The sequence below is a fragment of the Pelmatolapia mariae genome, linkage group LG4 (genome assembly GCF_036321145.2).
Source record: "Pelmatolapia mariae isolate MD_Pm_ZW linkage group LG4, Pm_UMD_F_2, whole genome shotgun sequence".
Classification (NCBI taxonomy): Eukaryota; Metazoa; Chordata; class Actinopteri; order Cichliformes; family Cichlidae; genus Pelmatolapia; species Pelmatolapia mariae.
This window is the reverse complement of record NC_086230.1, coordinates 14,722,155-14,743,583: the sequence shown is the minus strand read 5'-3', so window position 1 is coordinate 14,743,583 and position 21,429 is coordinate 14,722,155. Positions and strand designations below refer to the sequence as shown.

At 38.7% G+C, this 21,429-nt stretch overlaps 1 protein-coding gene across 1 annotated transcript; it reads left to right on the top strand.

Moving 5' to 3' along the window:
* The first annotated feature begins 1,000 nt into the window (after window positions 1-1,000).
* On the top strand, window positions 1,001-20,466 carry xpo6 (exportin 6). The gene is made up of 24 exons (XM_063471616.1): window positions 1,001-1,752; window positions 2,505-2,595; window positions 3,498-3,610; window positions 5,300-5,497; window positions 6,430-6,589; window positions 6,964-7,041; window positions 7,149-7,680; window positions 8,917-9,043; window positions 9,132-9,241; window positions 9,374-9,482; window positions 9,660-9,752; window positions 10,453-10,522; window positions 10,658-10,817; window positions 11,507-11,599; window positions 12,027-12,171; window positions 12,570-12,719; window positions 12,881-13,070; window positions 13,167-13,322; window positions 16,701-16,815; window positions 16,933-17,104; window positions 17,242-17,403; window positions 17,552-17,650; window positions 18,401-18,631; window positions 19,855-20,466. The coding sequence occupies exons 1-24, from the start codon at window positions 1,750-1,752 to the stop codon at window positions 19,954-19,956; spliced, it is 3,459 nt and encodes a 1,152-aa protein (XP_063327686.1). The 5' UTR covers window positions 1,001-1,749; the 3' UTR covers window positions 19,957-20,466.
* Window positions 20,467-21,429: the final 963 nt, after the last annotated feature.

Below are 21,429 nucleotides of genomic sequence, written 5' to 3'. Positions count from 1 at the left end.
TGAATGGAGGTATGTCAACTTGTCATTCAGACACATGTGTTCTGTCTTGCTTCTACTGGCTTTTATTTCACTTTAATTTTCTTTATTCCAGAACATACCTCCACCTCTCCAGCCTCCAGCCTGTCCTCAGTGTCCTGCACCACCCACACATACTTCCCTGGCACTCCTGACTTCCTCATGCAGTACCACAGTTCTTCTCTTGGCACCCTATATCATGTGCTTTCACTTTTAACCCACATCCATAGAGACACAATGCAATTCCTTCTGACCTTCTCTGTACTTCTCCATCAACACTCAAAGCAAAAGTCGCATTTGTAGTGCTCTTTCTTGGCATGGAGCTATACTGCTGCTCTAAATAACCTAGCTCCATCAACTCTTTTCCATAGCTTAATGGCATGGCTAATCAGCTTTATCCCTATTTAGTTACTACAGCTCTGTACTCACCATTGGTCTTGAATATCTATACCAATACACATCCATTCCTCAGACATCCTCTCACTTTCCAATATAGTGTTAAATAGTCTAGTTGTGGCATTTATAGCTATTCTTATGTAAATTATAAATCTTTCACTTTTACCTGTATAGTGAATACAATTCTTCTGTATTTGACAATCTTGGGTTTTAAGTGCTAATAACTATCTGTTATATATAAGATATAGTGCAAACTTTATCAATGGTCCTTCTTCTGTTTATGTATCCTTACTTCTTTGAAAGCCAGGCAAATTCCTGTATTTGTATGTTTGTGTGGGCGAGCCAGGTTTCAGCAGAAGCACAGTATTATAATAGCATTTTTGCATAAGGCTTTTTAAAGGAAATTACAACATGAAACATATGAAGGTCTTTTTTAGAGTAAAGTCATTCGTTTCATTTTACCTTTGTTCATAACTGAATTATTTAATATTTAAGTGTTTTAATTTGAAAGCTATAACCGGAGACTGTTTTTTCTTAATCTGAGTGACTTGACAGAGCTGATTGGGTTGTTTGCAGCAAAAGAGGAAGTTGCAATGGAGACCCTGAAACCTGCAAGCTAGCTTTATTCTTGAGCCGCCCTAAGCACCGAGAAGGGGAATGACAGGAACGGTCGCTGATAGCATTTTATAATTATTGTTGTTGCGGATTTGTAAAAGTTTAGGTTTGTGTGTTTTTAAAGCCCGCTTTGACTTTAGAAATCGAGACTGTCGTGACCGGACACAGGAGCATGTGTGCGGTTGTCAGTTAGCGAACGAAAATTATTCCTTCATCCTTCTAGAAAAGCTAACTGGCTAGCCATCCGCTGCAGCGTTAGCAACTGGGTAATTTAGCATCAAAATGCCTGACACAAAACGCTAATTCAAGCTGCACACTTCCGTGGTGTCGGCTAGATGCTGACAAAACTATATTTCTGTATTCAACCTAACGGTGGAATTAGCGTTGAGCTGCAATGCGGCTAGCCTCTGGGCTCGGCATAGCTAATTTAATGTCGAGTCTTTATGCCTGGTAGTCGAAAACCGCTTTATTCGAGCAAGGTTAAAATATATATATACATTCAAGGCACAGTCAGCGAGGCCAGCCTTTGCTAGCTAGTTTTATGTAGACATCAGTTTAAGCAGTCGAGCTGAGCATGATGAGCTCCCTTTGCGGTTACGTTAGCCAGCAGTACCATAGCTAATGTTAGCCGCACGATTGGCTAACTGGGTAACTAATGTTGGCTTATTACTGTAATTAACCAGCGACTAAGTCAACTGAAGACAGCATCCGAGCCAGCTAAACATGGTAAGTATAATTTAAACTCTGGTATTTATCCAGTTGTTCATCTTTCTTCCTCCCTTCCTGCTGAGGGCTAACGCAATGGATAAGCTTAAATCTTTATTCTACTAATGAATATAAAGATCTGTCATTAGTGAAGATAAATACATTAGCATACTGCTGGCAGCGTATGGTGATTTGTTGTATGCACTTATACCTGTATACCTTTTTTGTTATCTAACGGTTCTGAGGCCAGGTATTTCACAGGATGTGACAGCTCTTAAAGCCATTTTACGGCACAGGACGCCCATCTTGCAAAACCGAATATTTTGTTTGACTAGTGTTGAGTCTCGGCAAGTTGTGGCTTATTTGTGGAATTCAGACTTGCCTGCCATAGGGGCTAAAATCTCGATATGCTATCTTGCGTTCGGGTAGGCAGGGCCCAACTTCCTCCACATGAGAAAACAAGGGTAGTGCCAAACTATATTACGATTAAGCCTGTGCTGTTGCCTTTTATAACTAAGTGCTATAACCAGACAGCAAGCTGGTGTAATAATTAGCTATAAGAACAAGATACTTGTATGCCAGTGTATTGTTCTCTTTACTATGTGTGAACATGTGTATGAGGACTCTCTTTCTGTATTTAAGCATGATTATGTGGTTATACCACGATGGTACACAAAAAACAAAGGAATTCCTCTAAAGACTTAGTGATTCTATGCTCTATATGGTGATGGATCACTCATGTTGTTTGTACTTTACTTTCTATTACCTGTTAGGCTTCAGAGGAGGCATCGCTGCGCGCACTAGAGGGCCTGATGACGGAGTTCTTTCATAGCTGCACAACTAATGAGCGAAAAAGAGAAATCGGTAAGTAAGGTCTTGCAAAACAGCACACTTAAGAAGTATAACCATGATGCAGTATTTTAAGGTTCCCATCAGGCTGGTCTGAAATGGAAACAACACAGAGCAGTGTAAGAATGTGTAATTGAGGGTTAATGTGCATACCCCATAATCATCCACAGTAACGTACAAACGTTTCATGCACGTTGACCACTCCTCCTCCTCATTTCCTGTGTGATTACCTGTTTTTGCTCTTGAATAAATTCAAAATATCTCATTAAAGAAGAGCTAAAAATAATTAAATATGGAAAAAGGAACCTAATCAATGCATTTCTTGGTGAATGTTGGTCTGTCATGCATATCTGTGGATAGGTTGACCACAACGTGCTCAGGTTGTGCGAGGCTAGTTGCCTCTTAACTTTAAACATTTCTAATTGGTCCCAGCCCTTGCTAATTGTTACCAGAAGTACTATATCATTTCTATACCATTTAAAATGTCTCATAGCACATGCATTAACTTTAAAATTGTTATGTGCTTTATTAAAGGGAAACCTTTGTAGAGCTCAGTTCTTGGTTTAAAAAAAAAAAAAAAAAAGCTAAAGGAGCCTTTGTCTTTTGATATAGATGAACGGTAGAGTTTCCTCTATGTGAAACTCTCTTGCCCTTATCCTTAAAATTCTTAAAAGATAGTATATTTCTGCATTGAATAGTCTGGATCTATAAATACAGAGATACTGTTGAGTGTCAGGATCATGTTTAAGGTGGTCTAAAATTGTTTTGTTTCTATAAAAAACATTAATCTTTTGCATTCTTGGTTTTTTAAATCCACTTCCTGTGTTGTGACGCATTACTTTCAGTCTGATTGCTAGCGAGGTGCTAGTATTGAACTACTTCTGTGAGAGCTCATGCTTACTTCCTTTTTTCTGCAGAAGAGCTGCTGAATAACTTTGCACAGCAGACTGGAGCGTGGCGCCATTGCATGTTCTTCCTCTCCAATACTCGGAATGAGTATGTAATGATGTACAGTCTCACAGTATTTGAAGTAAGTCCTGTAGGTGGAAGATGCATGTTCTCAGTTCAAAGTACAAGCAAGAGCTTTCTCTCTTCTTTTTTTTAACATTTTGTTTTCAGATAATTTTAGATACTTAATACATGCATACTGCAAGAAGAGGCGTATGTTAACAAGAATGTGTTTCATGGCCTTTTCCTGTTTCCTCATTTTTTATAATTCTGCAAGTGAAGTTAGTTAAAAGTGTAGCAAATTTTTCACAGAATGAAAGAATGAGCATAAAGTGCCCTTTAAAAACTGCCTTTAACTTAAAATGTATATCTGAAATGTGTAAGCCTAATTGTTTTTTAACCTCATTATATTATGTTTCAGACTAATCTTAAATGGATTACATCTTTTATTTAATATAAAACCTTTACTGAAGTATTCCCTTTCTTGCATATGACATCCTACTTTTATCCATGGGTTGTGGGGTTGTTGTACAGCTGATTGGGACTTGTGCCTTAATTCAACATAATTTAGAACTGAAAACATCAACCTTGACTTTCTCTCACTATCTGTGGTGTATGTTAGAGTTAAAACCAAGCTATGAGATTTAGAGAATTTCCTGCAAGCTGTGATTCAAGTCTAGTGGGAGCTGGAGGGGGTTGCAATTAAAAGAAGAGATATAAATACCTTAGTTTCATTCAGGAGTCAAGAGCACTGAAACCTCTGATTCTCAAGTGAAAGCTGTTAGGAACCACCAACAATTGTTCTAAATATGGATGCAAAACTAATTCAGGGGGAAAAAAGCAATTCATGAACAAAGAAACCTCAGTTAAGTAACTTAGTACTCAGTTGAGACTGAGAATGAGATTCAAAGTGGTTTTGTTGAGATGATGTGAGACATTTTTAGAAAGACAGCTCTTAGTACAGCATTTTACCAGTCTATCACTAGAGTGGCCACTATTCCTCACTAAACGGCTGAGAATTTTCCCAATACACCTGAACAACTCAGAACAAGGAAGCAAAATCCTGTGGTCTGATCCATTTGTTCCTAATTGCCTGTTCAGTTTATGGCTGCAGTGAGATGAAGCCTGTCCAAGCTTTCATAAGACAAGACGCAGGGTACACCCTGGACAGGTCGCTGGTTCATGGAACACAAAAAGTGTGTTTTGCCACACTGTGTGGAGGGAACCAAAGACAGGCAGCTGTTAGTAGCAGCAGCATGATGGGATGGTGTTTTTCTTAGATGGTGGATGGTCAGGAAGGTCAGATCGATGCTGGAAAATGATGAGCAGCCCTGTTCAGTGAAAGCCTTTTTTCCAGAGTGTAGTTGGCTTTCAGGCTGGTAAGGTGATTTATAAATGTAATTGAGCGGGGCGGGGGAAGAGCAGTAGCTTTGGGAAACGTAGCAGACCTGAAAATCCTGCGCACTGATGCTCCCCTTTTAAAATGTTTTAAAATGTAAAAGGCTTGCAGGATCTTCCCCAAGAAGATTTGAGGATGCTATACCTGGCAAAGGTGCTTTACCCAAGTGAAGGGTCCTTCCAATAAATTGACAAATATTTTTGCTTGGTCACTGTGGAGTTCTGTGCACAGATTGGGTGGGGAAAAAATAATCCCTTATAAGATGGGCCTAAGACATGACCCAGTGTGGAAGTGCACTGCATATGTTTGTATAAATATGTTGTTGACATCTGTAGACATGTTTTACAGTTGATTGCTAATTGTAATTTTCAGAACCTGGTAAACAAGATGTGGATTGGAGTTGCTTCCCAGGACAAGATGGAGATTCGCAGCTGTCTTCCCAAACTCCTCCTTGCTCAGCACAAATCTGTGCCCTATTTTATCCGTAATAAGCTTTGTAAAGTCATTGTAGATATTGGTCGCCAGGATTGGCCGATGTTCTACCATGATTTCTTTACAAACACCCTTCAGGTAAGGAGTAACCCTTGAAGCTGTTTTTCTGACCTGAGTGGTGTCTGTCATATTTTAGGCCTGTTTAGTGAACAAAATGACTTGGTTTGCAACAAAAGTTAGTGAGGGTGGTCTCTCAATATCAAACCACATCTTTGATATTGATATTTTTATAAGTGTCAAAACTTGTCATTATCGGTACAGGGGAGGTCGTCTTTATGGGTGAAAGGGTTAAGTAATGAAATGAAGCTGATGAAGACACAGAAGTTGCATTACAAAACCAGAGCTTCTGTTGCATGGAACATATATATGTTCTTGTGTAATTTGAAGTAGTCCTAAAAAATAGCCCTTCTCTGTTGCATTCGTCACATTTATTCCAGTTTCCTTTGAGGTTGTCTTTTGTTTTTGTTTTTTTTGTTGTTGTGTTTTTAATCAATTTGCTGTACTTACGTCAGCATTTTAAGTTTGCAAAAATATGTTTTGAGGAAGTGGCACAGTCTTAAATAGAGAAGTTCAGTTATAATCGAAGAGAAATACATTTTTGTTTTAATCTCATGAGATATCTGAAATAAACCCATTAAATGCATTAAATTGTTCATTCAGAGTGGTAAGCCACATGAACTAGAGCTTGATATCATCTTGTCTCGTGGTGTGTTTTGCTAATGAATGCCGCCTTAAACAACCAAACTTAGTATGTGTAATGCATTTGTTCTGTAAAGGGAAAATACATTCAATAAAGGTCCTTTTGTTTTATTCTAAAACAGCTGTGTTAGGCTTTGAGTGTACGCAACAAAATAACCTGATCTGTTAACCAACTTCTATAAAGTCTGTCAGCAGCCTTTTAACTAAACAGCTTGGAAAGTATTTTGGAGAACTAGGTAGGTCACTAGGTAGTAAATAAAATTAACTTTTTGAAGTGTGTGTGTGTGTGTCTGTCAATCTCCTGTCTATAGTTGATCCAGTCCCCAGCTCTGGCTCCACTGGGGTTGGTTATGTTAAAAACCACATCAGAGGAGCTTGCATGTCCTAGGGAAGACCTGAGTGTTGCCAGGAAAGAGGAGCTCCGCAAACTGCTGCTGGAGCAGGTGCCAACAGTGCTTGGACTGTTGACCGGTGAGGACAACCTTTAATGCTTTGTGAACTCTTAGTGCTACTTAACAGGGGTCTCTTCCTGTCCCCCTGCAACAAATTAATATTTGTTTTGTTTGTTTTGTTTTGGGTTTTTTTTGGAAGATTCAGAGGTGTCCCTATATTCTAGCAAACAAATCGTTTTGCAACATTTTTGTTACTGAAATATAATTTTGAGGGATCTTAATATGCCACGTTTCAAAGGATGGAAAGGACAGTCGTAAAGGCAGGTGTACTGTTAAGAGTAAAGCGCTACTATATAAAAAATATAATAAGGTTTGCTAACTTTATTTAAGATCAAATATGACAAATTGGACAAATCCTTCAGTATGTGTTAATAACTGGGTACTTGTTTTCAGGAATTCTGGAGACATACTGGGACAAGCACAGTGTCATAGCTTCTACACCACCTCCCTCACCCACCTCAGGGGAAAGCAGTGAGTGAATTGTCCCTTTCAATGGTTAAAATGGGAAAGACTTACATTGTGAAACAGGAGTTTGTTTCTCCTTTATTAACCATAATATTTTGTGTTTCTTGAATCAGTGGAATTGCTGGGCAGCTTGTTTCAAGGTAGCCAGTACTCAAAACTGCTTTGTCAGCCCATGGCAGCATTGGACAATGAGAGTCATCAGCTCTGTTGCCTTGTTTTGGAGTGCTTGGCCCACCTGTTCAGTTGGATCCCTTTGTCTACAAGTATTACGCCCACCTTGTTGGCATCCATTTTCCATTTTGCACGATTTGGCTGTGATCTTCGGCCAAAGGCCAAGACGGACTCCTTCATTTCTTCCAACTCCTCCTCCTCAAATGGACAGCTTAATACTGGAACAATGCCACCAACATCAAATGGAGGAGAGCTAAACGGACAGCAAAACGAGGCTAACAAGGTGGACCGGGCCCGGCTTGGTTTACTTGCCATGACCTGTGTCAATGAACTGGTGTCAAAGAACTGTGTGCCAATGGATTTTGAGGAGTACTTGCTGCGAATGTTCCAGCAGACCTTCTTTCTTCTTCAAAGGCTGACACGAGAAAATAATGCTCATACGATCAAGAGCCGCTTACAGGAACTTGATGAGAGGTATGGCTCAATTCTTAATTTGACCAGAGCATTGGTGCATGAGCAAACTCGCTCTGTACAGCCATTTACTTACCCTATGACACAGGTATCAGCGGTATTCTCCCTCCATGTTATGTCATTGCCACTGACCAATTGGTATTTTGGTCACACCCCAAAATATGACATTATCACATAACTTTACTTGCCATATGATACTATTGCAATTTTGGACATCTATCAATAGTATTGCATTGGCATATATTGTTATTTATTCCCTTTTTTTCAACTTCATTATGTCCTCAGAGTTAACTTTGTCAATATCCAATCAGGAAAAAGTTATCTCACTTTTTTTTATGAGATTGTCAGTCATACCAACACTGTCACTAAAACCTGCCATAAAAGATGGGAGTCAGTCTGCAATTGAATGGGGTCAAGTTGGCAATTATGTGCAATCTGTTTCTGATAATACAGCAATTAACTGTGATAGATCATCAAAAATCAACTATCTGTTGTTGTCTTCATAGACAGAAATTCCTAATTAACCTTTAAATTTGCATTTAGCAACCTTTGTGTTTTATGGTTTTTAACTAGAATGCAACCAGCTGGCAGTCTGTTGAGTTGTTCTTATTGACATGGACTCAGTTAGACTGATGATAATATGTTGGGAGTCTGCACCACAAGTTTCAGATGGGTTGCAGAATATGAAGAGATTGAGTACAAAGACCAGTCAGCTATTTTAAGTTGTTTGTGTTTTTTGTTTTTCTATTTTGTCTGTTCTATTTTTATGTATTGATTTTTGGGGGGGGTTTCTGCCATCCCTATTGGTCTTTGCTAAGAATGTTTCCTTTTGCAAATATCTATTAGTTTCTTATGTATTATATATATTTATTTAAATAGCCTGCTTGCAGGGTGATAAGTTGTATATATTTTATTTTGAAGATTATACTAGATGTAGTCATTTTTACAAATTCTGTTTTACCTGTGTCTCTTTCATTAAGCTTTTTTTAAACACATCTGTGACATTGTAAATTTTCATGAGTGGTCAGACACATGCGTCACATTGTTATGCCCTTAAACATTGCATCCGCAGGATTATGAAACATTATGATCAAGTTACATGCTGCACTTAATCTGATAAGTAATAATATTGTTGACCATTTAGACCATCTAAAGTATTTTGTATTTAATATTTCATGTTTTAAATGTAAGATGTATGTCCTGACTTTTTGCTTCAGTTATTCCTTTCTTATCTTGCAGTTACCTGGAAAAGTTTACAGACTTCCTGCGTCTGTTTGTCAGTGTTCACTTGAGGCGAATTGAGTCAAGTCCTCAGTTTCCTATTGTAGAGTTTCTTGCCCTGCTTTTTAAGTACACATTCAACCAGGTAATGATTAACTTTTCCACGCTCATGCAATGCAGCTAAAGATTCTATGTAAACTTACTTCTCATACACATTTTTTTTTTAATTTTAGCCCACCCATGAAGGCTATTTTGCCTGTTTGGACATTTGGAGTGTGTTTTTGGATTTTTTAACAACGAAAATCAAAAGCAGGCTACCAGACAGAGAAAGTGTCCTGAATAGGTAAGTCGCTCAAAAGAGATATTTACAGAAACACTCAAAGAACTAAAGTTGATTTAATGATTTCCTATTTTGTCATTCATTCTTGAGTGTGAAATTGCTGTTGTGTAATGTATTCATATGCCAACTGGGCAGGTACAAAGATGCCTTAGGTCTTCTGTTAAGGGAAGTTCTGAATCGCATACAGTTCAGATGCAATCAAGCCCAGTTAGAAGAGCTGGACGACGAGACTCTGGATGATGATGTAAGAACATTTAATAATGTAATAATATTACAAATATCATCTGCACTGTTTCATATTATCTGTCTATCTTGTAGCCACATGAAGCATTAAATTTGCAATACTTTAAGCATAAGTACAGACTAAAGAAATGGCTTTATCTTCAGTGTCTGACTACTCTGCTTCATTTTGTAACCATAGCAACAGACTGAGTGGCAAAGGTACCTGCGTCAGAGTCTGGAGGTGGTTGCCAAGGTGATGGAGCTGCTCCCATCCCATGCATTCTCTACTTTGGTAAGAAATCACTGTTGGTGTCACCTTTTGTATTTTGTAAGGCAGTTTAGAGACGTTTTAAGTAGACCAGGTCAGAGCTTTATTATTTTTAGATTTAGAAAATCTAGTAGCAGAAATGCTCATAACCTCATAATGACCCATTTATCGTCACAGTATAGTTTCCTTAAACAGTGAAATCACTTGACAATGATGGCAAGAAGTATCTTCTGTTCTGCATTGTAAATTTTGTTGTAAAGGAGTACATTAATAGGTTAAACTGTCATCAAATACACACCAAGGTGTCTTAAGCCTCATTAGTACCTGCTCGGATCGACTCGCCATGGTTCTCAGGGTTTTCCATTAGGTCATAATGTAGTAGTGTAATAGTGTCATAATCTCATAATAGTACCTAAAATGTGACATTGTCAGACTGCATGCCACCGATTGGCTGGTAGTAGCATCACTCGATGAGTCATGAGAATATCTCGTTCGCGAAAATCAATACCACCATCATTTCAAAGAAGATAATTGCGGCTTTATTATACTTGTTTAGAACTCTTTTTATAAAACTGAATTAAATTTTATTTTGAACTTGCTTCCTTAAAATTAAGTAGGTCTTTTAGTAATGATTTAAGTTGCCTTTGAGTTCTGAGGTTATAATAATGTAGGGGGTTTTAGTACATGTAACAATCTCCTCCTTATTCTTCTTTTTGCTCTAAAGTTTCCAGTTCTTCAAGAAAATTTGGACGTATACCTCGGTTTACAGCAGTTTATTGTGACTACTGGCACAAGTAAGTACAATTTATTGATGGGGGAAAAAAATATTGCTTTTATGTCGACTCAATAATAACATCACTTCTGTAGATTAAAATATTAGATCGATCCTGTAACATTTGTTTTTTTGTCTTTTTGTTGTTTTTATCTAGGTCGACGGCTAAATATCACTGCTGAGAACGACTGTCGCCGACTTCACTGTTCTCTCAGGGACCTCAGCTCCCTACTTCAGGCTGTTGGACGCTTGGCTGAGTATTTCATTGGGGACGTTTTTGCTGCACGTTTCAGTGACGCCCTGGCTGTGGTAGAGAGGTAAGCGTGTATTACAAATGAAGGTCAACATAGCCAGACTTTCTTTGCTTTAGTTGGCTCAACAAAACCTAAAACTCCAGTTTGAGGTAATGATTATCAACCTTCTCTGTTAAACTAGGCTTTCTGCTTCAGATTCTGTGCACACTCAGTTTAAAAAGGGGGATTTTACACATCATATTACAGTTCTTCAGCAAAAAAAAAAAAAGTTCCCTGTGAGTTCTGCTTACTCCAATCAGAGATGTTATCAGATGACGATCGAGATGATTAAAAATGTATAAAGAACATAAATAATATAAAAGTACAATGAAGCAGTGTTGCGAATAAGACAATAGATCCACCTTAAACTGGATACATTTAAATATTAAAGGTCACTGTCAAATATAAAGAAAGCTTTAATGTGTTATAGCTTAACTAGCAAAAGTTCATATGTAGCCTCCTAACTTTAATCTTTCTTCATAGCAAACCCCTCTGAATCCCATGTTTGTATTTAAAAATGTACGCTGTTAGTGTTGCAGATTTTTGTCGCCAGCATTACAAAATCTTATCTTGACATTGCCTTCTCTTTTTTGTGTGTGTGATTTATTTAAGTTGCTCTTTGGTTGTATGAATTCCGAGTTCTTCATATTTTAACTGATGGTTTTAAGGAATGAGTAAAATATCAAAAAGAAACATTTGCCCCTTTTTTTAAGATTGGTTGAAGTGACTTGTTATGGCTCCCAGACCAGCCTCTATGACCTGGAGACTGCTGTGCCTTCTGTGCTCAAACCAGACCTCATTGATGTGTGAGTATCATGTTTAAAGGAACATTGAACAGTAAAATTTTATATGTGATCCAACCATTAGAAATGAAAGACTCATACTCTTATTGAGTCAAAGACAGTGTCATGTAGAAGAGAACAGGGAACTGAGCATGTGAATAGCTATAGGGTTTGTGTGAAATGTTGTGGACATTGAACAGCTGCCCTTGCTGCACAGTTGCCTTGCATTCAGAGCAACCTCATGTTTTACATAATAAAATGAAAGAATATTTTTACTCTGGCTTCAGTGTTTTATGTTCAGAAGATATGAGTTTTTGTGTGCCAAATACAATTAATGCTACCACGAACATGGCTTTAGACATGTCAAAGTTACACAAATTAGCAAATTAGGTAAGCAGTATAAGTAAGAAATGTGTTTTAACTCTGTGCGTGTGGTTTCATTTGTTTACAGACATGCACAGGCTCTCGCTGCTTTGCAAGCTTATTCTCACTGGCTTGCACAGTTTTACAGTGAAGTCCACAGTCAAAACCAGAGCCAGTTCATCAACCTCATTAAATCTGCCGTCGACGCCAGTAGCCCGCTCATCACAGCCAAGGTAGCTTCAATGTCAAGCATATTACAAATCCAGCCTTTATTAATCAGCTATTTATATTTAGAACATTTTTTTAGAAATAATTTGTGCAGAATCTTTGACTTAAGTAAACCTGAGTTTATAAGAAACTGCATGTCACAGACACAGTAAGTTTCATGTTGCAACAGTGGTTTAAAAATTAAGGAAGAAGTATAATTTAGAAACTGTTAACCAAAGCTTAAAACATGCAGTCCATATTCACGGTTTTTATATATGTCTTTAAGTCGATCTGAAACATCTGATCCATACAGTTTATCTTGCCCTAGCTTGTATTTATAACAAAATGTTACAAATTTAAAGAGCTGTAAAATATATTTTTCCACTTCTAGTCGGTTTAAAAATTTTTACACTTAAATCTTCAGGTACCGGAAAAGTTGATGCTGTCAGCATGCCATCTGATGGTCTCCATAACGTCTACAGTGAGGCCTGTGTTCTTGGTCACTTTGCCAGCTGTTCAAAACATCTTCAACCTGATTACTACACAAAATCAGACACGCAGACTTCCCCAGGAGGTAAATAGTGTACTTTTATTTTCCATCAATCATTATATAGTATCATGTTTCAATCACAGCATAACAATGTAAATATGTACATTTGTTTAAAATGTTGTCACCAATTTAAATTTTCTGTGTGACCTTGAACATGAAGTTAATGAAGTAATCTTCTCGTACAGGCTCACATGTTGGTGTGTAGGGCTTTATCCAATATGCTGCTGCTCCCTTGGCCAAATTTACCAGAGAGTGAACAACAGTGGCAAACACGCTCAAGCAACCACGCCAGCCTGCTGGCTGCGCTCACTCGAGAATATCGTATCTTAAGAGGCACAGTGAACATTACTTCACGGCAGCCTGGCCTGAATGACAGTCAGTATTTACTTAGGTTTCATAACTCCTTATCTCTTTTAATTTTATTATGCTGAGTCACTTTTTGTCCACCTAATTATGTTTTCTCTCGTGTAGTCAAAGCAGTCATACAGCAGACTCTGCCTGTGCTCAGAGACATAGTGGACAGTGTCTCCAGTGAGTCCACCAAGTCACGTCAGATCTGTTATCAGAGTCTTCAGGAGTCTGTCCAAGTGTCCCTCAGCCATTTCCCAGTGTTTATTCAGCAGCCAGGTCAGTTTAATATCTGTGGTTTGGGTCATTCTCAGTCTTAATGCCACAGCACATCCACAAGTTTTTGAACTTACTTTTTCCTTCCAAACACTTTTCAATCAGCACATGGTGCTAAGATGCACAGGGCTCGCAAAATTTCAAAATCCCTGGTAGCCCTTCGGGCAGGGACTCTTTAGTTTTTGGTAGCCCAAAATAAATTTAAGTAGCCCGAATAAAAAAGGGAGCAATTTTTTTTATGTTTTGTTTCCTGTTTTGTTTCCGTTACAATATTATACTTTAATGTATAATATTGTAACGGAAACAAAACATTAATCAAAAAATTGTTGAAACACAAATTACAATATTGTATAAAAATTACAATCATCAAGTCAAATACTTGGTTGTAATTGAACAGAAATTTCTATGAACTTGTAAGAACTGTACAACAGGAATCAGTCTGTGTCAGATCCTGAATTTGAAATTTCCACTGAAATCACAGGTAAGAGGCAAGTGGAACCAAGATCTTGGCCATTTGCTTTTTGAAGTTTGCAAAGACTGCTAAATTTTGCCAGTGGTAGTTCACTCTTTGCAACATAGTAGGCTGTTCTAAAAAGATTTTTCAGGTTTATTTTTAGTATGTTATTTGCAGACTGAGCAATAATCCATTTCTTGCATTTCTCATGGGTTCTAATGGGGGCCTTTCTTAAAATTACTGGTCCCAGTAACAAAGGCACTTGTCGACTCAGAAATCGAGGGAAACCAACAACACACCCAGCAGAACATTATGTTATTTACACGGGTGCACATAAGTGGTTCGCATGTGCGCATTCGCTGTCAAAATAAAAGACGCGCACCAGATAAGAAGTTGCAACGCGCGTTTGCGTCCATATAAAAGGCAGTGTTTTTGTCCGCTAGAGTGGGATTTTCATGGCACATTCTGCACCAAATATCTGTGCATTCATCATTTGTTTAAAGCCAGCTCACCTCCTGCAACCACTTTTCCTAGAATACGCGCTTCTTTTGTGGTTCGGACTCCATCTGACATTTCTTTGGAGGTGGAGGAACACCAAAGTAATTGCTTAAAGGAGCTTCTTCGACATCTTTAAGCGTTCTAAACAAATGTCTGTCCTCCTCCAGAAAATCTTATGGACGCAAACGCGCGTTGCAACTTCTTATCTTGTGCGCGTATTTTATTTTGACAGCGAATGCGCACCTGCGGACCACTTATGTGCACCCCTGGTTATTTAGCTTGTCATATTGCAGCCACAGAAATTCGTTTGTCCATGAAACCATAAAGCTGCACTTTCTTTTTGCCTTATAGTCTGATTTGTCATAACTTTTCCGTTTTGTGGTAGGCTTTTCTTTGGCTGTCACTTCTTCACACTGACCGGTCTTATTTGGCTCAGCAGAACTAAAATATATATCCTGCTGCCTTTACACACGCACTCACATAACGCTCAGCGATTCTCTGCGCGATCAACCTCTCACATGTTTAAGCTTCCTGCGGGAGATTTCACTTGTCATGTTTGATAGTAAACTAACGATTGATAAGGCGATGTCAGAGGAATTGGTGCGCAAATTATCGTCACTCACCAATCAGTATTGTCGCTCTCTATACACAGTTCGCGCGATTGCAAAGTGAAAGCAAAAAACAAGCGCAAATTCAAATGCGATTTCAATATGTCACATATAGGGCTGCTCGATTATGGCAAAAATGATAATCACGATTATTTTCACTGAAATTGAGACCTCGATTATTTGATGATATTTATTTAACAATAACAATGTATTGAATAATGGCTTTAAAGATTGTCAAAAATAGTATAAAATAGTGTGCAAATACTGATAACAGTGCAAATGTTTGCAATATAAAAAATAAAATGTAAACATCTATGTTTAGTGAACTTTGCCATGTCGCTCTGTGGTGCAGCTACAACACCAAAGTTTACACACTATGTCTACTTGATCCACGTCTGACTCCGCGAACCCATAATGTTTCCACACCACTGAAGGGTTTTTTTTTACCTCTCTTTTCAGCCAACGGCAGTCACTGTCCTCTCCAAATAACTTCTGCTTAGCTTTCCGAGCTTCCCTCTGTTAGCTCCTCTTAATTGTTGTGCCGCGTGTTCGAAACGCAGAGAGGTGCGCTCGATTTGCCACACGGAACAGCGCGAGAGTAAAGCACGAGGGATGTGCTAATAATTGGCTCAGTCATTTTTAATGATCGTTGAAAGCCCAGATCGTAATTTAGATTAAAATTCGATTAATTGAGCAGCCCTAGTCACATATTGACAGTGGTTCACCGATGCTAATGACATATTTACCCAGCTACATTTCTGAAAGAATGCAAGAGCATTGACATATATTTTTCCTTCCTATGATAGCCCGACGGGCAGGGCAGGGATAGATTCTGGTAGCCCGACTGGAAAAATCGCTAGCCCCGGGACGTCGGGCTAGCGATTTTGCGAGCCCTGATGCAGTATTTCCTTCTTTTTGTTTTTACAGATTAATTTGTATTCTACACTAATTTTCTATAATATATGTTCATTTCACCACATGATAGCCAACAGCCAGTACTGAGATTAAAAACACAGTCCAAATCAAAAACAGTCCAAATTAAGCTTGTGGCTTTTTTTTTTTCATGGTTTTGATCACGTTTTAAATTTAAATACTTAATCTAAAATATTTATGATGATTTCAAACATAATTACAAAATTAAGAATGAAAATCTTTTATACATTCACTCAGGTTATTATCTCAACCCAGCCTATCTTTAATGCTCCACTTTTGCCTCTTTTCTGCTGGCACCTACTCGACTCGACTCTACTGTTGTTTTTTTTAGCCGTTTTCCATTACAATTGAGTATCACATCAGTGTGGGTGGGATCATAGCAACATGGCCCAGAAGTCCCATAATTGTGACACAAACGCAACACAACAATGGATGACATCAAGGCGATGGTATACCTGCTGCTAAGGAGTCGCTCTCGTGACTCGGGAACGTCACTCCCTGGCCAGTCAGTGGCATGCAGGCTGTTGACGTCACATTTTCTAATCAAGTTAACTCCCTTAGTACCTCGGCTGAGTAAGTACTGAAAAAGTACCAGGTACCTACCATCTAATGGAAAACCCTATAAACTGAGTCGAGCCGAGTAGGCACTAGTGGAAAAAAGGCTTTGGTGGCCACAGCACAGACTTTGGGTGTCACTGATCTAGAAGTTCAGCTTGATTCACTCACATATATTTAAAGTCCACATTGAAACTGATTACTATGAATACTGCAGAAGATGTTTTATCTAACTTTAACCAATGCATGCAAAATAATTTCATGTAGCACCATACCAGATCCACATGTTAGGTAATCGCTTCAGGTTTGTTAATTGTCACTTCTCTTTTGTAGATGTGACAGATGAGATGTTGGCCTTCTTCTTGACGTTGTTCCAGGCGTTACGAGTCCAGATGGGTGTTGCTTTCACAGGACAGATCATCCACACGTTTCTTAGCATGTTCACCAGGTTAAAAAAAAGCTTCTAGCTCAAGACGTCATGTCAAACAATAGCCACCTGTTGCAGTCACATTTATGTTACGTCATCTTAACACTGAGTAACTTCTGTTGTTTTCATTTGCTCTAGGGAGCAGCTGGCAGCCAGTATTTTGCATGAGGGCAGTGCAGGGTGTAGGGTGGTGCAGAAGTTCCTGAAAATCCTACAGGTGGTGGTGCAAGAGCCCGGTCAAGCTTTTAAGCCCTTCCTACCCAGCATCCTTTCTTTGTGCATGGAGCAGGTCTACCCAGTTGTGGCAGAGGTCAGTTGCATCACTGTTTTGTTTGACTTGTGGGTATGCTCTAAAATGTCATCTGTGATGTCACTTCTTTTTTAAGAAAGTACACATACTATACCTTATTAAAATATGAATGGATGAATCTCTGGTTTGTTTGACAGCGATCCTCTCCAGACATCAAGGCCGAGATGTTTGAGTTGCTATACCAAATACTTCACCAAAACTGGAGGTACTTCTTTAAAACTTCAGTCTTAACAAGTGTCCAAAGAGGAGATTCAGAAGACACAATGGAAAATGAGGCCCAGTTCACAGCTGCCATGCAGGTGCGTTCATGCATGTAGAACAGCCCTAACACTTGTAATGTGCAGTTTACAGAACTTATAATTGTAATGTCAACTGTAGGAGAGGTGATTGTTGATATTGTTGAATCTCGTCCCACTAAATTTCCTGACGTGTGCTGAAATTTTCCAGGCTTTTGGACAGTCTTTCCTGCAGCCTGACATCCACATCTTCAAGCAGAATCTGTGCTATCTGGAGTCTCTCAACAGCAAGCACAAGTTATACCACAGAGTGAGTTCAACTTTGTCAGGATCTTTGATTTTTAGGAGCAAGGTCATAAACAAACCCGTTCTCTTTAAGTAGTCTGCCACAGTCTCAGGGCTTTAATGGTGCACAGATTTCACTTTTTGTGTATCTGCAAGTGCAGCATATTCATAATCATGTTAAACTAACTGTTAGAGCCATCAGTGTAAGTTCAGCTTTAGAATTGAAACTAGTGGTCTAAATACAATTTATTGGACTTGATACTGGACAGTAATTATTGCAGCTAGTCAGATGGTCTATACAGTGGATACAAAAACGTTGCAGATTCTACCTTCGGCCAAATAAGAGATTATACGTGACTAATGAAATGTGGCTCCTTATTTAACATGTAACATCCTGTTAATTCCAAAAGGTGGAACTAGTGCTCTATTTTTTGTTTCTGTTTTAGATGTTAATAGTATGACAGTAATTTTTTTTGGATCACAGTTTCTAATTTACAGAAATCTCAAGCCAAACCAATTGGCATTCCTTCTAACTAGTTAGTGTGACTCTAATAATGAGTAGGTTTAAGTTAATTTAAATAATTTAATTTATTTATTTTGATTATCTGTAATTAAAGCAGCAGTGAATGGGTCCCAACATAAAAATTCTTGCACAGTGCAGCCAAGGCAGCACACATTTCCCTCGTCCACATGTGTGAATTCTATAACACATGTACTAACTTTACTCTCATTCTGATTTTCGTTTTTTTTTTTTGTGTGTTTGTGGGTCCTTCAGAAGCTTTTCCGGACCTCAATGCTCTTCCACTTCATCAATGTGCTGCTGCAAGTCCTTCTCCACAAAAGTCACGACCTTCTTCAGGAGGAAATCACCCTCGCCATTTACAACATGGCTTCTGTCGACTTCGATGCCTTTTATTCGGCCTTCATGCCAGAATTCCTCAATGGCTGCCACGGTGTGGACAGCAGCCAACGAGCTGTTCTCGCACGTAATTTCAAGCTGGAACAGGTAAGTTCAGTGGCACTTTCTAAAAAAAATGCTGCACATGGTGTTCTGTGGGCTTGCAAGTTATTGTCCCCCAATAGGTTAATATGGGTAAATGTATCTCAGGGGCTGTTGGCACTCACAGGAATTTCCACTTGTTGCACAAATAATTTGGCAACAGTGCTTAGATTGCTCCAACAGCTGTACATAGAAATCAAATTAGTCTTTTCTTTTTTTTAGAATTGTAATAGCTTATCTCCTATTTGCTGCTACCCCATCTCCTTGCATTCTGTTAAACTTTGGCTGCACAGTAAATAAGTAGTTAACATTATACAAACACACAGGTGTTTTCATTTGTCTGATAAGACCACTCCTCTGGATTGTTTTTGTTTTTTGTTTTGTTTTTTTTTGGTGGTTTTTCGTGTGTGGATGTGCATAAATGACATTTTTCAGAGTTCACTGTCTCTGGTTGTGCAGGCAAAACTACACCCTTATTTTTCTTCAAACTTACATGAGTTTGTAGCCCTCACATCATTCACAGTGAACATCCACCAACCTCTAAGTCTAACAAAGTAAATAAACACCCTTCGTGCTGCTGTATATTAATGTTGACATACTGGGTATAATGAGAGCCAACATAGTGGAGCCAGCCAACTTCCTGTTCATCCATTTCTACAAAAATTAGCTGAAGGTAGGGAAGCCAGTTCGGTCTGTGCGTGCATTTACCTAATGTCTGCTGATTGGTCTATTTAAAGATTTGCAACAAGACGTAGCCACTTGATGGCACCAGTTTCCACACATTAATTAAAAGCTAAAAGCTAATAATCTTTAACTGTGTGTATAAGAAATAGCTTGTTGTGGTGGTCTCTGTGATGATGCACACTCTCAGCCTGCTGCTGCTATTTCATGCTTGAAATACAATATTAATTCCGGACTACAGTATTCCCGCGCCACATTATGGTTCACCTTTCGTGGACTCACTACATCACAGATTCATCTGTAAATTTAAGTCACGGAAATTTAGCAGAATTTCACTTACTGTGTTAATCAAGGGAATACTGTATTTCAGCACCTCGTGTGAAACGAGGTGGTTTAGGGGGTGGGAGTTGTTGAGAAGTTTTTGGGAAAAACTATATATTATAGGTTCACTATTCTATCAGTCATGGCTGTATCTACTTATTGGACATGTGTTTTTGTGCATTTGTTTCATAAATTAATATTAGTGTCTGTTCCTTCTCTTTCCAAAGGACCTGCCTTCGTTCACTCAAAGCGTGCAGCGGCTGGTGAACGATCTCCGCTACTACAGACTGTGCAACAGCAGCCTGCCCACTGGCACCATCAAGCTATAGCACGATGACTGTTTGAACCACTCCACATACCGACAGGACTGCCTGTGCTGACCACTTTCCCCGACACTCCTCCAATTCAGCTTTGCTCCACCTTTTCAAAGTAACAGGATGGAGCAACACACATTGTTCGGTTAGGTAATTGGAGGTTGAGGATGCTGCTGATGTTTTTATTTGATTTCTACTGTAGAAGGTTGGCACATTATGATTTTTAAGGCAGTGCCCTTCTTGTGAATTGCCAATGAGTTTGGTGAGAAATGTAAACCTGGTCTGCATTTGGCTTTTGCCCAGACCTGGAGCAGTCTGAGCCAGGCCTTCTTTCCCACGCCTCCGCAACAAAGCTGGGCTGGGACAGAGCACTTTCAACTCATTTTGAGTTTTGTTTTTGTTTTAGTTTTCTTTAATGTCTGCTTTTATTCATTTTGCCTTTTTAATCTCCAAAGGAGAGAGACTCTCAACTTAAGATCTTTCATATCATTCCATTCTGAAAAGAGAAAACCTGCTTGAATAATAAAGTGCTTTTTTAATAAAACCTTTGGCTGGTCTCTGTGCCCTCTGCTGGTCATCTTACAGTATTCATAATGAGAATTTTTTATTAGAGATTATGTTTTCCTTTACTTCACCACAGTCATCTACTGTAGAATATGCTTTAGCCTTTTTATTTATTTTTTGTTTTGTTTATGTGTAATATGCAAAAAATGTTCCTTTTCTGATCCACTGGATCAGGCAGAACATGTCTTAACTCTAAGAAAAAACCAACAGAAGCCTTGAGACATGACATCACATAAAATCAATCACATGACAAATGTGTGCAGACTCATGTGCACAAGGTGGAAAAGAACAATGATACATTTTCATAAATTATGAAAAGATGTCACAAACTCAAGTAGCAAAGACATGGCTCTAATGTTGTCTAGCTTTGTGTATCCTAAGCTTTTTACATTAAATGTGACTGCTTAGCGGACTCTGTCAACTGCACTCAGTTTGATAAGAGAGGATTTTGGCTACAAAATGTCATCTTGATGCTGATTAGTACTGTGCAGTCTAGTCAGCGTCAAGTCTAGACTGCAAAAAAGACGTTGCTTAGGAAAATTTAAAGGGAGCAGCAGTTTATTGAAAAATCTGCAAATATAAATCCACATATAAGGCAATTTTAACAAAACTGAAGTCAATATGACCAGCTTTATTCTTCTCCACTGTCTGTATTGGGGTGGCTGTAGCTCAGGTGGCAGAGCAGGTCAGCTACTAACTGGAAGGTTGGTGGTTCTGCTCCAGTCAGGATACTAACCCCATGTTGCTCTCCGATGCATCCATCGGAGTGTGAAAGTGTCTGGATGTTAGATAGGGAGCACTTGACACTTTAGAAAAAAAGTGATTGGGTGAATGAATTTGTTATATAAAGCGCTTTGAGTCCTCAGAGTAGAAAAGCGCTATATAAGAACCAGTTCATTTACCATGAACTCTCTTAGTCATGCT